Here is a 16,457-nt window from a genome sequence, read left to right on the forward strand (position 1 = left end):
AGGTCACTGAATCTTGGTTAAAAGCTATTCAGAAGCTTGCCATCAGACCGCACAACAGCAGATCCACAGATGTCAGCAACCCATGCTTTGAAACTGCTTGAGAATCTGTCCTGTAATCTCCCAGGCAAATATGTACAGGTTTAAAGAGAGGGCGCACACTGCCTGCACTGCAGCAACAAAGTATAACCCCAAAGCATCATGGTAAATGCAGTTGATTGAGCCACGGCTGACGAGCTTTGGGACGCACCTGTGCGCCATGAGCGGTACTTATACCTGAGAAGACATTAGGCGTCATTCCAAGTAAGCTCATGGTTCATAGTTGCTGCTCCCTCATGATGACGGGCTAAACCCAGAAACACGCATTTGGGGACATACAGCACTTGCTGTACCTACGGAGGTGAAAGACTCTTTTTACTTTTTGAATGGACTATGAATCGACTGCATTTACCATGATGCTTTGGGGTTATACTTTGTTGCTGGAGTGCAGGTAGTGTGCTCCCTCTCTTTGAAACTGACAAATATGTGCAGGTCTCTGAGTCGCCTAGTTGTCTGGAGAGAACTTCTATCCTAGCCCTCCTTGAATATTTTGTAACCAAACTGGACCATACTCAAGATACTCCATCTGAAATTCTAAAAGTGTTGACGGGTCCAAAGGAAGAGAAGGTGGATTTAAACTAGGCCTTCCAACTGTCAAAAAGACAGCTTTGTGTGAAGTTGGGGGCTTCCAATCAGGGGGCGCAAGCTGACTCATTCAAATGTGTAGGGGTAGATGGCTTCACCCAATCTCTAATAACAGTAAGATCATGGATTACAAATTGGAAAACCCAATTCTAAGGCATTTTTGGGACCTACTAAAGGTAAAAGAGAAAAGTCACATTTATTCAATAAAAAACGTTTATCACTTATGTTCAACAAACACTATTGCCGCTTTTTCACCAGTGAAAGTATACTGTTCTGGGCCAGAAGCCTTTTCCATGTTTAAGCCTAAAAACAAACTAAGATTTTTTTTTAAAAAGGACCTAAAACCACTTTTTTCTTAGGACTGGCCAGGATACTGATGCTCCTTGGATTAAGGGTAGTCATTCCTCAAATATGGTTCCTTTAGTTACCACTTCTCTAGACAGGAGTGGCATTGGTGCAACTGTGGCAACTTTATCACCATCAGCCATTTCTTTATCATCCTCCCTTAATCCAGCGGCTGGACCATTTTGTGCAGCACCCAGACAAGTCAACATTTATACTGACTAATAAGAAAGATTATCTTTCCCTTTCCTGCCTTTAAATACTTTTAAGTCGGGCTTTGTTGCCTTGTTTGATTATGATCTGATTTTGAACTTGTTTTCATTATCCTGTTTTTCAGATATTAAGTATTTGAAGCTAATTCAAAGTAGCAATGTTTCTCTTGTTACCTTGAGTCATCCAAGGTCTGGGACAAATGTAAGGGTACTATTTCAGTCTAAAATCATTGAAATGTGGTTCTGCACAACAGTGACTCCCTTCAATGCAAAGGAATTGATGTATTTCCGGTATGAGGGGAATACAAAACTCTTACAAATGGGTTTGATAATTTGGGTAATCCAATTCCGGAATCCTTCATCTTGTCTTGAGAAACAAATCAGCATTTTAAGAGCCCAGATCTTTGCAAGTCTCTGTTGGGAATGATGGAAAATTTGTGGAGGTTGAGTGCCAAAAATTTAATTTGTTGGTGAGTTTACCTAGTTGTGATCCAGTATCTAAAGCCTATAACTAGCAATGAATTAAAGTTGTTTCCTAGAATGCAGTGGGTATAATGAATAACAGGGAGAAAATGAAGTTTTTAGACAGCCTAGAAGTGGATATGATCTGCGTACAGGAAACCTGGGGGCATATTTACAAAATAATGACGCAGTCCAGCACGCAAGCCATCTTGCAGTACTGAGCTGCGCCATCAGGAAAGTGCAGAACTGCATTGTATTTACAGCAATACAACACATCTTTGTACTTTCCTCAATGCTGGTGCACAATTGGCAGCCTAGAGCCAATGAGGCACACTTGCACCGTGGTGCAAGGGTGCCTGTGTGACAAGGATGATTGTTTATATGCAGAAAGGGACACTTTCCTGAACATAAACAATAATTAATGGCATTTCCTCTTTATATGTGTGCTGCAGAATTCAGCACTCATAGAAAGAGGAAAAACAAGGCGAAATAAAGATATTTCTCCTCATTATGACGCTTTTATACCACCCCTGGGGTGGCATAGGAATATGACACATTCCCAGCCTTGTAAATCTGGGAATGAGTCAGATTCCATGGGTGCTGCGTGGGAACACTCACAGCAACACCAATGGAATTTCACTTTCATGCGGAGTAATGTGTGAAAGGGGGCCATATTTACAAGGCCATGAAAAGCCATGCAAGGTGGCCTTGTAAATATGGACTGGCATACTGCACCACGGGAGCGTTAAAAAAAGAGACGCTCCAGTGGCACTAGGGGCTTGTAAATATGCCCCTGGTGTTATTCTGATCTCCAATATAATGGTTATTTTTCAATAGAGTGTTGCGCTATTCGTTCCATCTAGGAAAGGACATGCAAAAGGAGGGAAAGCAATTCTTTTAGTAAATAAGATCAAATGAAAGTACAGGAGCTTTTTTAAAGAATATTCTAATTTCTTTCAAGCAGTAACCATATCCCCTCATGAAGGTAGGTGCTTAAAAGCTCCCATTTTATTGCCCAATGCTTATGTACCCCCTCATGTATCTTATAATAACCTTTTGTATGATATCTTTGTTATCTTCTTTTTATAGGTAAGGCTATAGATAAGGGGAGTGAACTTTTTGGTTGGAGACTTAAATATCGAAGTCTCCAACCATGCCATCAGCTTCTTTTTAAAAAAATTAAAAGAGGAAGCACTGCACATTCCCCCATTCTTTTTCCCACCAAATATAAGAACAGATAAGAGAGGGCAAATAAGTTTTGACCAACTAAGAAAAAATGAATGTCTGATTGTAAATGGGAGATTTACCCTAGATTCCGCTGTGCACTTCACCCATAAATCTCTGACAGGATACTCAATTATAGATTACCTTATTGTTTCATAGTCGTGAATAATTGATGGTCCCAAAATGTAATAAAAACTCTGGTAGAACCCAATGGGATCTAGTAGGATCTGTAACTTAAAAGGGCTTCTAGGGAAGGCTTTTAATGATCTATACTCTTGGGAGGCCGATCTTTCGCCCAATGTATGAAGACATTTTTTTTTTTAAAGTTGTTCTGAGGCTCACTAAAGCTCCATATAAATCAAAATCTTTGCCCATTCATCTGTTGAACAAATAAATAACCATGCTTATTAGAAAGAAGTTTGCCTCCTTCTCCAAGGAAAGGGATAGACTCCTTTCTCTTCTGAAAAAGTGAAGAAGTTGTGTAAAGGTAATTCTAAAAAGCAGAGTTTAGATCATAGGTAGGTAGATCTTAAAGAAACTGCATATAGAAATATTATGATATGATTAAGGGAGATAGTCGTAGATTGCTGTGGAACTGGAGCAGTGGTCTCCAAACTTTTTTATGCCGCCCCCCCCAATTGAAAAATAAAAATCATTGGGCCCCACCTCAGACTTTTTCACAATTATTTTATAAAGATGGCATTGTTTAAATATGTCCAGACATATTTAAACATTGCAGTTAAGTACTGTTACCTTTTTAAAAGTGCAATAACATGTTTCTGCCTGAAAAGAAACACTGTTATCTGTGTAATGCTTCTTTTAGCTGGAGCCTGGCTTCCCCCCCGGGATCACTTGAGGCCCCCCAGTTTGAAGACCTCTGAACTAGAGTAAGGTCCCACCCTACCTCATAGGAAAGGACGGTTGGGGCAGCTTATTTTTAGTACTATACGCCCAGAATGTAGGGAATACATTTTGCATGGAAGCGCTTCCCACCACCCCTGGTTTGATTACATCTAGTTAAGATGCCCCTTCCATGCGGGATATAGAGTCATCAAGCCTTGTCATGCGAACTTCTGCCTCAATGGGCCCGGATAAAGTGCTGATCTCTGTAATAAAAAAAAGGAAGCACAATAATGAACTAGTTTATTATTCACTGCTTTGAATTTTGTTATGCAAATGCTACAGTACCTCCATCATGGACTGGAAGAATTACTGTCCCATTATACACAAAGGGTGATCGTAGCTGGCCCATAGACTACCAATAAATTGCCCTGTTAGACATTGTAGGTATAATCTTCACTGGATGTTTATTGGCCCAGCTTAATACCTGAGCAGAAGATAATAAGATTATTTCGTTTCAGCAGACAGGCTTTAAGAAAAAACACCGAACTTTGGACAATATAGCAGCCTTGCAACACATCAAAGAAAAATATGTGACCATAGGAGGTTCCCCAATATATGCCACATTTATCGACGTCTCTGCGGCTTTTGATAAAGATGACATCTAATGCTATGGGAGAAAATGTCTAACCTTAGCATGCCCGGAACTTTATTGCATTTAATTGTCATCCTCTGCTCCTCAGCCTGGTGTCAAGTCCTGCTAGGGAGCATTTGGGGGCTATCTAAGGTTCTTGACGAACAATGGTAGGGTCGGGGTTCACACTTGCTCAATTGTGCACATTTGATTTGCCCCATTTTCTCGCTAAAGCAACAGGTTTTTCTCCAAGTATTGGTGGTGGGTCAATATCCTGCCTTTTATCTGCAGAGAATATTGTAATGGTGGACCTAGCCCCTAAAGTTTAAATGGCTGACTAGTGGCATTGCAGCAGTACAGTTATGCACACTTTTTGAAAATGAATTCCTCAAAAAGTTAAGTCCTATGTTTTCATTGGAAGAAAGGTTGTATATATGCCAAAAGATTTTGGTATCTAAGTTCCCAAAAATTCAAATTGGTTAACTCATACACTTTCTTGGGGAATATTATGTTGAGCACTTTGAATGATACTGCTTATATTTCTAATAATGTTAACAAGGAGCAATCTCAGGCCAAGGGGCTGGGTGTATTTTATAATGCTGAAGGCTGAAAACATTTTTCTCATTTTGTATCTGCTTATCAAGCTAAAGGCCCAGCCCCCTTACTGTACCCAGTGGAGTTAAATGATGTGGCAAGAGGTGGCTTCTCAAACAGGATAGAAGGACAGATATTAAGAAAACTAGTGCCTTGTAAAACCTTACCTCCGACTCCTGCCTTAAGACCCGAGTTTGGTATTAAAAGCTCCTTTACACAAGGTTTGGTGGGAGTCATCCGGGGTACTTCCTACCTTTTGAGACGTGACTGTGACTCTTTAAGACATTTCATAAGGAAGGAAATGTTAAAAGTGAAAAAAGAAAATGCCTTGCTGTTTTAAATGTACTTTAGATCAATTTGTGATGGACCAAAGTTTGGTTTCTTTACTATCCCTAACTCAGTTAAAGGTTTACCTAAAACACGGATCGCAAGATCTAAGCTTCCTCTTTGACAGTAATGCCTGCAGTATTAAAGGGAGCTTCCAAATAATAATTAATTCTATAACCATAAAAAAGCTCAACCCATTGCGAAATGGAATATGCCCCATGGTGTTAGACACTTTTGGGACCCTTTTGCAATTAAATATATTACCTTTAAATGTTTTAACTACTAAATGGCATGAGTCTTCAAACGTATGCAATCTTTATCAAAATTATGTTCAAGACTTAAAGCATGTCTTATTCATTTTCTCTGCTCTGCTGTGCCCCCATAAGATGTTAAGACCTCTTTTTTTAAATTGTCTGTGAGAACTACCTCTGAAGCCTAAACACTTTTCAGATATGTTATAAGACTGTAGCAAAATGATAAAGTGGTTTTGTTGTCATCTTGTGTTTTTTTATGTATGCCAACTCTTTTTTGTGTGCTTTCATTTTTATACAGACCTCTTTAGAGTTCCAAATCATGAAAATAAAACTCTTGACTTGGCCTACAGCAGACCTAAAGATGCTGAGTGATTAGCACCCATTATGCTTGATTCCTTTTTCTGGCCAGCCTTTTCGAAAAAAAGAGTGAAAGCTCAGAAGTCAGCGTTTTTTGAGAAAACACAACTTAACGGATGTGAGCCAGACAGGTTTTTGATTGCCAAATCAGCCCGAAGTAGCTTTAGTTGAGGCCACAGATGATATCCTTATGTTACCGTGTAGAAGAAGCAACACTGTCTTTATATTGTTAGAGTTGTCTGCTGATTTTGATACAATTTCTTATCATGCTTTCTTCACAAGACTTAATGCGATTGGGGTTGTTGACCAAGTATTGTTATGGTTTCAGTCTTTTTTATCTAAACACGCACGCTTGGTAATTATGAAGACACTTAGGTCAAAAGCTAAGAAATAAGCTGTGGAGTTCCACAAGGATCTGCACTGAGCCCTATCTTATTTAACATCTATAGGCACCACTGGCTGACGTGATACATAGCCATAGGCTTGTTTTAATGACATGTGGGGATGATACATTGTCATAACCCCGTTTCAGAGGGCCACTGGGCACGAAAAGGCTACTGGGCCCAACTTTGGAGGTTGAGATCTTTTACTCCTGAACTCTAGGGGTCTGTGCTACAATGGATTATGCAAGTGGGTTAAGTACCCCCTCTGAACTTGACTCTCAAAGGTAAATGTGGTCAAGCTGTTCGAATAATAAAATATATACAAACAGAATATATGTGGCAGTGACATGAAATGCAATTAGAGCAAAACATTTTTCCTTGCTCTCTAGTTAACCAGCTTTTTCTATTTTTTTCATTAGTATTTCTGAAACCTGATCTCACCTTCTGTTTATGCCAGCATTCATCCATTGTCTATAAGAAGCTACATTTAAACATATTAATAAATAACATATTTGTCATTACCGAGCTCCATGTTCCATTCTGCCATTTGGTACAAGGATTCCTATTACAATGAGTGGTAGACTTGGGCTTTTCCTTCAAGCCACATTGGTCGACTTCTGAACAAAATACACGCCGCTCTTGAATACCGTCGCCACACTTTTTCGAGCACTGTCGGAAGAAGAAACACGTTTTAAAATATCATTTGGGATATAATAACCGAATAGTCTTATTATATTATCAAAAAAAGCTCTATCAACGATGCATAGAGACATTTGGAAAAAGCCAGTGCTGCAGTCATCTTCGAGTTCATGTTAACCATAGGGTCGGACTGGTCTAGAGGGCAATCGGAGAGTACCCATCAGCTGGTATGAAAGGTCACTGTGTGGGCCGGTTGCCTGGCTGTTTGTGGGCCTGTTTTATAAACTGCTAAACCGGTTTTACTGATAATTTCTCCGACATTAAAACAGACATTGCCTGCAGCAAGCTCAAATCCATGCAGGTTCAAATCTTTCCCAAACATGGGCTACTTTTTAGCCATTTTGTTAACTAATGGGGACCACTTTTATTTTGGTGCCCCTATTATTTGTCCGAGTTCTACCTCGGTGAACAAACCCGAATCATTAATTGTCATATCGGAAAACTATTGAACTAAAAATAAATTCAACACTTTTGTGATTATTTGATGCTGATACAGAAAGTAAAAACATGCAGTATATATACTTTTTACAATTCAGCAGCGTTTCTAAAATCGGCTGGCCACTACCAAAACAACAGAAATCGTAATGTTTTGTCGGTAGACCATTTCCAAAATGTTCAGGAACTAGATTGTGTTACCTCTGTGGCCTGCAATTTTGTTAGTTTAATGTGCAACAATCTATCAAAGAATTAACACATTAGAATCTGATGATCTGAGTCACACATTCTGATTTAAAATGTCCTGGTGTGCTCGACTGCAGACTCATGTTGGCACTACTTAGATCTACATAGCGCCTCATGCCCATAAAGGTTCTGATGTTAAGGAGCTGAAATCTAGCAGCTGTGATAGTAGAGGTGAGAAGGATTAGTTAAATGTGCGTTTTAGGTTCCTAACTGCAAGAGAAGGAGGCAGGTGAGGGCGCTCACCTTCTTAGCCAGGAATCCCCTCTCTGGAATACCAAGAATGAACCCATGGAAACAGATTTACTCATATGTAAAATTGCATCAGGATTGTGTAGTTTTATATGCAACTGAATCCAATTAACATTTTATAAATCGCACAGACGAGCACACTAATTAATTAGGCAATGTGTTCATCTAAGTTAGACGTAGGTGCAAAAACACCTTTGCTAATATTGCCTAACGTTTCCTTATTATTATTAATAGTGCTTTAAATGGGCCGGTACTCTTCGGTAGAGAGTACCGGCACTTTTTTATTTTGAGAGGGAGAGTACCGGCATATCTCAAGAAAAACGTAATATTTTTAATTGGAGAGTAGCGGCACTTCTCAGAAACAAGCAGGTACTCTATTACAGAGTACCTGCACTTCTATTTTTCCATTTAAAGCACTGATTATTAAGTCAAGAAAACGCACAGCTGAATTGGCTCTACATATATGTAATATTTGTAAACAGATGGGAGAGACAGAGAGGAAAGGCAGGAGGGAACACGAAGGTTAATGAAACGCGAAGGAGCAAAATTAGGGAAGACAAACAGTGTTAGGAAATGGAATCTAATTCACTTAATCACCTCCAGATTGTTTGTTAAATTTAGGACTTCTGCTGTTTGGAACTCTGCTGTGAGTGATGTAATCTCACTCTTTGAAAACTCTGCTAAAATGAAGTTAAGAGATCACTGCCAGTACCTGTCTTTTGAAATAAGGCCTGTGTCTGCGCAGCAGGGATAAAAGGCTCTATTCTTGCTACATGGAAAGGTGCACACACGTGCACAGGCTGACTGAGGAAGGCTACTGTCTGACTGAGTCTGTAATCTGCGTGCAGGTAGCCTGTCACAAATGGGACCCTGAATAAATAATTTAAGGACTCTGCATGCCTTTTCATGTAATCTGTAATGCAAAAAAGAAAGATTTTTTGTGACTGAAAGACTGGGGGCTTGATTTGAGTTTGATAGATGGGTTCCTCTGACACAAACATGAGGACAATACCAACAACCTCATTATAAGCACACTGTACCTTATAACAATTGTAATGAGTCAGGTCAAATTACAGTCACGTTTGTGATGGAATAACCCATTCTCAAAATTTCAGACAATAAATCAATAGTTATTCACCTTATTTACATTTTGAGACAAAAATTGACTAAATACAAATTTGGGATTTATTACAATGACTTTTTCTATGTTTAAAAAGGTACTGTGTCTATATTAATTTGATTATACTTGTGCATCTTCATGCTTTTTATGGATTTTACAATATGGTCCTGAGCCAGCCATAATGGGATTCAGATATTTAACCACCTCGCTGTGCAAAGTTGATTACTCTGCTGGTCAACTGGTTGACAACATAATGGGATTAGCCTTTTACTGGTATAGGTAGGAGCTGAGGAGAAATCTGCAAATGTTGAGTAACTGATAAGTCTGGGCATGCCCTTCTCACAGGGACAATAGGGGAACAGACAGAATGCCGGCACCAATCACACCAGGATTTCACTTTGAAGTTTTGTAGACAAGGAACCAGTTTTGTAGTTCCTGGTAATGGCAAGGCTAACCCACTGCAAGAGTCCTTGTAGATCACAACTTGATTCTTCTATTATGAAAATATCCCAAAATGTTAGGGTGATGGGCCAGCCTGTGGACTGCTCCTGAGAAGTGTCTCTCAGGGATGGAGTGGTAAAGTGTTATCTCTCGTTTGAGCAGAGCCACTCACCTTCCAGAACTCTCCGCATCTGAGTTTAATCCCCTATGCAAGAGACTAAGAGAAAAAGGAAAAGCAGAAGCGCAACAAAGGACTGGCCGGAATGATTCCCAACCTCAAGAATATACCAGGCTGTTAACTCTTGGAATTCCCATGTTTAGTGTCTCTGGCCTCATTACACCCTTTGAGGGGCAGTATACGCGATATGCTAGGGACCCTTAACGAGAAGATGCCCTTCGACTGCTATGGACCACTTTTAGCTGACGTGCCCTGGGAAAAGGGAACATCACTCCCCTAGGCATGCAGTGCCAAGTAATCTGCCTTCAGAGTTGCAGGGTGTTGCTGATGGAAGAACCTGAGGAGAAGATCGGGTCAAGAGCAGACCCATCTGTGCTCATCAAATCCTGGATGAGGCTGGGCTGGGCCACTCCCTGTAGATTTTATTTTGAATCCCCCTCTGCTCCTCATTCTTGTTAGCCCTGCATCCTCTTTCTGATGCCAGATCATGAGTAATTTTACTTTTTCCTGTACTGGGTTTGGGGCCCGTGCAAGAATTTTAATTTGGTTCTGGCTTATTGAATTAACATGCTGCTGCTTTGGTCGCCTTTAACTAGTCACTATAGGCAAGAGGAAACACAATACTATCTGTACGGGAAGTGCTGGGCCACTTTACATTTTTTTAACAGGATCTATGGGGGCACTCAATAACGAAATCCGTTAGATGGTCTAAAATGGAGGCAATTAATTAAAACTGTGTCCCCATTGGCCGATCTTCATAGTGAGTCTCCTACTTCTACCAACCTAGGAGGTAAGGGATCTTCGCAGTACACTGATGCACTCTCAGTTACTCTGTTTGAGCAACTGTCAATGGCTGTTTCTTGGTTGTTCCTGAGTTAATTACTGTTTTATCCGCCCCACAGGTCCCTGGCCCACCTCCTAAAAAAAAACAAATCCCAAGCAGCAGGTACTCAAAATAATAAATGGTCCGCACTCTCTGGTAGCTCCAAAAATAAGAACTGGCTGAAAGGAGTTTCAGATCTTTCAGGGTATGATTAAAATCATTGTAAGTCTTGGATTTGGCCTGAGCAGCACATCACAACCCAATTATCTACCATCACCACAAGAATAACATCAGTAGAAATTCTTTCATAGGCTTGCATGGGATCCTTGAGATCCTCAGCCAAGTACCATTCACCTAAGTCTTTGAAGTTACCACAAATTAAAACTGCCCGATCCAGCGACCCTGCTAGTTCTGTGGTCAAAGATTCTTTATGCGATGTTAGCATTCCTTTTCTACTACTCTACCTAGATTTCCCAGACTTTTAAATCTCTAAGAATTTTAGGCAGGCCCTAACTCATCCTAATAGATCTTCCCCTTGAACGCCTTCTTGCGGGTTTGATACCCCTTTCACTAAAGCCCATACATGTATAAATACAAACCGCCCTTCATGTTAGACCCCGAGTTGTGAAGTCTATTAAAAAAGCATGTGCACTTTATAAATCTGCTCGGGCTGCAAGGAAAAAGCAGAGAAAGGAGGACGCTTTGACTGCACTGCACAAAGTCAATTTTCAGAAAGATAGTGTCGCCTTTTAGAAGGTGCTCAACTCCCCTTGGAAGAGGACCAATTTGTTAATAGTTAAAGGGGAAGTATGGAGGCCACCAACTTACCCCTTGTGTTTGAGTTTCATGTGGTTTGCGTGGCACTGGCAGAAATTAAGAAGGGTAAGGCGCCAGGCTCAGGTAAGACGTTTCTTTCAAATAAGCCTAAATTCTGGGCTCCTCTGCTAACCAAAGTGTTTAATGCTGCTTCTAAGGTAGGCCCTCCTAGATCCATTTTCATTACTGTTTACAAAAAAGGGGATAAAGCACAATCGGAGAACTGCAGACCTATTTCTCTTTTGGACGCAACAGTTAAAGTTATGGATTATATACTTTTGCATACACTGGGGGAGCGGGCATCTGAGAATGAATGGCATTTTAACTGACACTCTATATGGCTTAAAAAAAGGTCTGGGTCACGTTGACTAGTGCCTAAACCTTAGTTTAGTCATAAGTAAATATACAATTGTTGAAAACATGCCACTGTTTATGTCATTCATGGACCTGGCAGCAGCTTTTGAATGTGTCACCCACTCAAAATTATGGTTAATCATGAGCAAGATAGGAGTCGATCAGGGCATGATATATTTTATAACAGAACTCTACAAGGAGGCCTCTGCTTGTGAAATCTATGGTAAAGATGGAGAATCCACTGACACCTTTTTTGATTCATAGGGGTGTGAGACAAGGTGTGCCCTTATTACCCCTTTACATTAATAGGATTGAGAAGTTTCTAAAGGTGAGAGCAAAGGAAACAGCAACTTCACAATCCCCTGATATGTGGAATTTCTATGTTTTTTTGTGAATAAAATGTGAACCTAACTTTAATAACCCTGTAACCTTTGTTTTTTTAAGTGAATTTCTATAGTGTTTTAATTCTGTTTCCTAACTATAAAGTCCCTGTAACCTTTGTTTTTTTAGTGAATTTCTATTTATTTTGTTTTAACATGAACTAATATTTATATATTTTACATTAATCCAACCACATGGCCAACCTCCCATTAGTCCCCCCCTCCTTGCCCAATTCTGGCCCCAGGAACCCCCAACCCCAAAGGCCCAGCTGATTATTGGAAGGAGGGGGGGTGTGCCCCCGGGCCAATTTGGGCCCTGGGGACCCAATCCGCAGGAACCAGCCAATGATTAAAAGGGGCAGGGCTCCCCCTCCCTGGGATGATTTTGGCCCAGAGGACCCCAACTTCTGGGGCCCAGCCATTTATTCAAAGGCTGTGGGTGCCACATGGCCATCCTCCGCGGGTGGATTTTGGCCCTGGTGACAAAGCTCCCACCAATAGAAAGCAAACAGCCATCTCCAAAGGGTAGGCACCTCGGAAGATAGCAGGAACCTGGCACTGGGGGATAGTGGTCTCCAGGGCTATAAATGGCTCTAGGAGGGGGGCCATGCAGCCCCCCTCCTCTAAGATCACATGGCCTGCCTCCTGGAGTTTCATTTACTTACTTAATTAGTTTTAATTACTTTATAGTCCCCGGGGAGGTGAAGGGCTCGGGACCTGGGGGTTCAATGCAGACCCCTTCAAAGTTAAAAATTTGGCCCCATGGTGATGGTGGTCCCTGAGTTTTCTTTTAAATACTCTAAAACTACTGAACAGATTTACACCAAATAGCAAAAAGCACACTTTATGGACCAAAAGTTACATTTCTGACAAATTTGGTGTAATTCTGTTCAGTGGCTCGGGCTGTAGTCGTCTTCAAAATCCCTATGGGAAATTGCATGAGGAAAACATGTTTTGGGACCACCTCTTTTTCTTAGCCCCCGGTTTTCGAATCATTCCAAAACTTTCAAGACAGCAGCTAAAGTCAGTCGCAAACTTGTTTTGAAAATTTCATGAACCAAAGTTATTGGCAAAACAAAAAAAACTTTGCCTATGCAGACTAGGTCCTAACAATAACTACCTGCTACCGCACTGTTGGAGATAGCACCAGAGTAGTTATAGTTAGGTCTGAGCCTCCATAGTAAATGCATTTATTGATTTATGAATAACTTTGGTGATGTTTGACTAATCTGCATGAAACATTCCATTCTGAGTCCTTCAGGAGAAGTTTCCCACAGATCAATCGAGGGGCCAAAAAAAAGGGGGCGAAAGAAAGATATCCCTTTTTAATTCACATAGGGTTCATTGCTTTTTCATGAAGAAAAAATGGCTAAACAGAGTTAACCAAACTTGACACAAATTTATGCCATCAATTAGGGTTTGTGCTTGTGTTGGTTTGGTATAAATCAGTTCAGTAGTTTTTAGGAAAACATTTAGGTGCTTGAGTTGACTATGAGGAGGTTACATTTTACAGCTTTCCTGACAGTTGGAAAGTTGTATTTTTGATTTGCCAATAACATTAGTGCTGTTTGACAATTCTGCAAGATGCTTAACATGTTTAACTTGATCTTTCCACTTTTAAATTTGAGCGGATTCATCAAGGGGGGCACTTTTATTTACAGGGTTAAAAATTTGTTCATTTGCTAAATTCTATTGCATCATTTAATGAATCCTCATGCAAACTGTAAGATTGTAGCTTTTTTAATCTGTGGTTTTGGCATGTTTCATGCAGAACCATCAGGAATGGGGGAACATTTAAAAGACAGACAGCATTATTTAATCTGCTAATAAATGTGGTGCTCTGTAACGAATCTGCATTCAAATTGACAAGCATGTTCCGTCCAGTGCGGGAGTCTCATGTTTCATGCAGATCTGAAAGGGGCGTGAAGTTAAATGTGAGACTGATGGTCAAAAACATGTATTTGTTAATAACATTAGTGCAGTTTTACAGATCCATTTAGCAAGCACCCTTATTTAGACTACTTGTGATATTTTGAGTTTAATGGAAATCCTGTCAAGGCAGGCTGGAAAGCAACATTTCCTATTTTAAGTCATGTAGGATTCTTTGTTCTCCACTACAGAATAAGACCTCGAAAGGAATTATATCAGACTTGGAATAAAACTAAAACTTTACTTGGGAAATTTCTACTGCTGGTTTTAATTCAATAGTTTTCAATAAATTAGAATTACAATAATGAGTCAGTGGCTTTGATAATGTCACAAGTAAGAGATAAATGGAATATTAGTTTGCAAACTGCCCTTGAAACCACGTTTGCAGACTGTCTGTGGGCTTACAGGTCTCTGAGTCCTGAAAAACATTGGGAAAGGGCATATAAAGGGGCAATGGAAAAACACCCTAACACCTGGCCATTGAAGTGGAGTCCGGAAGTACACCCCCCCCCCCCCCTCACTGTAAACAAATGTAAAAAAATTTTTTTTACGGGATCCATGGTTCTACAGGGAACCCACTGAGCCCCCATGTGGCTCCACTGCACTACCATGGTTCCACCCCCTGAGCAAATTTCCCTGCCATGATGTTGCGGTCCATTGCAAACGTCCATACCGCGTACCATATCTGTGGTACTGGTCTTGTCCTATGGTTCTGGCACCACTATAAGACCTGGGGAACCAAAAAAAATCTCTAGAGTTCCATATTCGGGCATGTGCAGTGGAGGTTGTTCACTCATGGAGATACTGCAGCTAACACGCTCCAAGCGCGGCCGAAGGAGGCACACAGTGGGGATGGTCAGCCGCAGACATTTAGGCCCATGGCCAAAGTCCATAAACAGTGTCAGTTGGCCGCAAGCATAGGGTGGACCAAAGGCCATATACAGGTGATGTTGGCTGCTTGCAGAGGGTAGGTCACATGTGGGGGATTCGAAGCAGGGAATGGCACAGATCGTGCAAAGCATGGTTTAGTCGTTTACACACCACTAGTTGCTCTCAGCAGGTTGGCAGCCAGCAGATGGTGGATTTGAGTGCTTGGCCTGATGTTAGCCATAAACAGAAGTAAGGTCTATAAACAATCCAAAAGATAACAAGATCAAAAGACCACAAAAAGGCGCTGAAAAAAACAAAAGTTAAAGTGATGTTAGAGTTAGGTTTGGTAAGATCTTAGCATAATTGAGAGTTGGCCATCTTGTTTATACTATATTAAAATATGTAAGTATTTAGCTGTACATATGTTTAATAAATGAATCAGCACTCAATTATTCAAGATATTATCTGACGTTACCCAGGAAAGAAGTCATTGAAGATTACAAAGCAAATTAGGGTGAAACATTGCTAATGGGAAAATGGCATCTACATCAAGATAGTTACTGAAAGTAGATACTACATACATATCAATGTACATAACAAGATGTCACACCAATTGCAGGACATACTCTAATTACTGTGGTTGCATTTCTTTATCCATCATTGTCAGGGACTCTGGCAAGGACTGGTAGCAGAGAAGACAATGTAAGCAGAATATTGGGTACCGAGCTGCCCAAGATCACATAGAGAACCAGAGGAGAAAGGGGATCTAAAGAGGAAGCCCTGCAGAAGCCACAAGGAAGTTAAGGCTCAGAAGGACAGGCACTCGAGAGGCTGTTTGTCATTCTGAATGACTAACATCCACGACGGATGAGCAAGAGATACATGTAACAATATTAACAATAAATGGAGTATGGGGTAAAGCACTCAGGAGATCCTCACAGTAAGACTGAAACTTAGTAGGTTCCTCACCTACAAGTGCTGTTACTGATACTGACTTAAAATACCCATTTAAAGGGTATATATGCAAAGGAAGAGTCTGTGGAGCTGATACCTATGGTGATGTTATAAATGTAACTCAAAGGCAATACTCACAATGGGCAAGAAACACTACCTAGATTGTCAGCTATAACCATGGATCCTGGCAACCAACAGCAACATGCAAGGTGGTAACATCAAAGGTTTACAAATAAATGCACAGCCACAATAGACAAGGTGCTAGCAAGGAGAAGAGCTTAACATGGAAAGAAGGAAAAACAAAGGGCATCCTTGGCAGAAAGCAAGTAACAACCACACAAGAAAACTAGAGTTGAAGGCAGCAGAAATAGGAAGGTAGCAAACTAGAAACTGGAAAAAGAAAGCAGGCACAGGGGAAATGTATGTAGAGACAGTGGTGTACTACAAGTGCTGGCTCAAAAAACAAGTGAGGACTGGTGGCAGTGCTAGCCCAGGAACAAGGATTAGCTATGGCTCCGGAATCAAGGGGAGTGCTAGTTCAGGAACAAATTAACTAGCTACAGCTCATGAACAGGAAACAAGAAAAAACTATAGCTCAGAAACTCTGGAAACGATGATAGCAAAAGCCCAGGAAAAAAAAGGGCTCAGCCAAA

The 16,457-nt window shown here is 40.6% G+C and overlaps 1 protein-coding gene across 3 annotated transcripts in view; it reads right to left on the reverse strand.

The window, feature by feature from the left end:
• ADAMTS12 (ADAM metallopeptidase with thrombospondin type 1 motif 12) overlaps nucleotides 1–16,457 on the reverse strand; it is a 3,732,731-nt gene that overhangs the window by 346,676 nt on the left and 3,369,598 nt on the right. For all 3 annotated transcript variants that reach the window (XM_069220543.1, XM_069220552.1, XM_069220534.1), the window contains one exon: nucleotides 6,833–6,979. In XM_069220543.1, coding sequence (XP_069076644.1) covers nucleotides 6,833–6,979 — 147 coding nt within the window. The remainder of the gene's footprint in view (nucleotides 1–6,832; nucleotides 6,980–16,457) is intronic.

This window comes from Pleurodeles waltl, chromosome 1_1, assembly GCF_031143425.1.
Source record: "Pleurodeles waltl isolate 20211129_DDA chromosome 1_1, aPleWal1.hap1.20221129, whole genome shotgun sequence".
Classification (NCBI taxonomy): Eukaryota; Metazoa; Chordata; class Amphibia; order Caudata; family Salamandridae; genus Pleurodeles; species Pleurodeles waltl.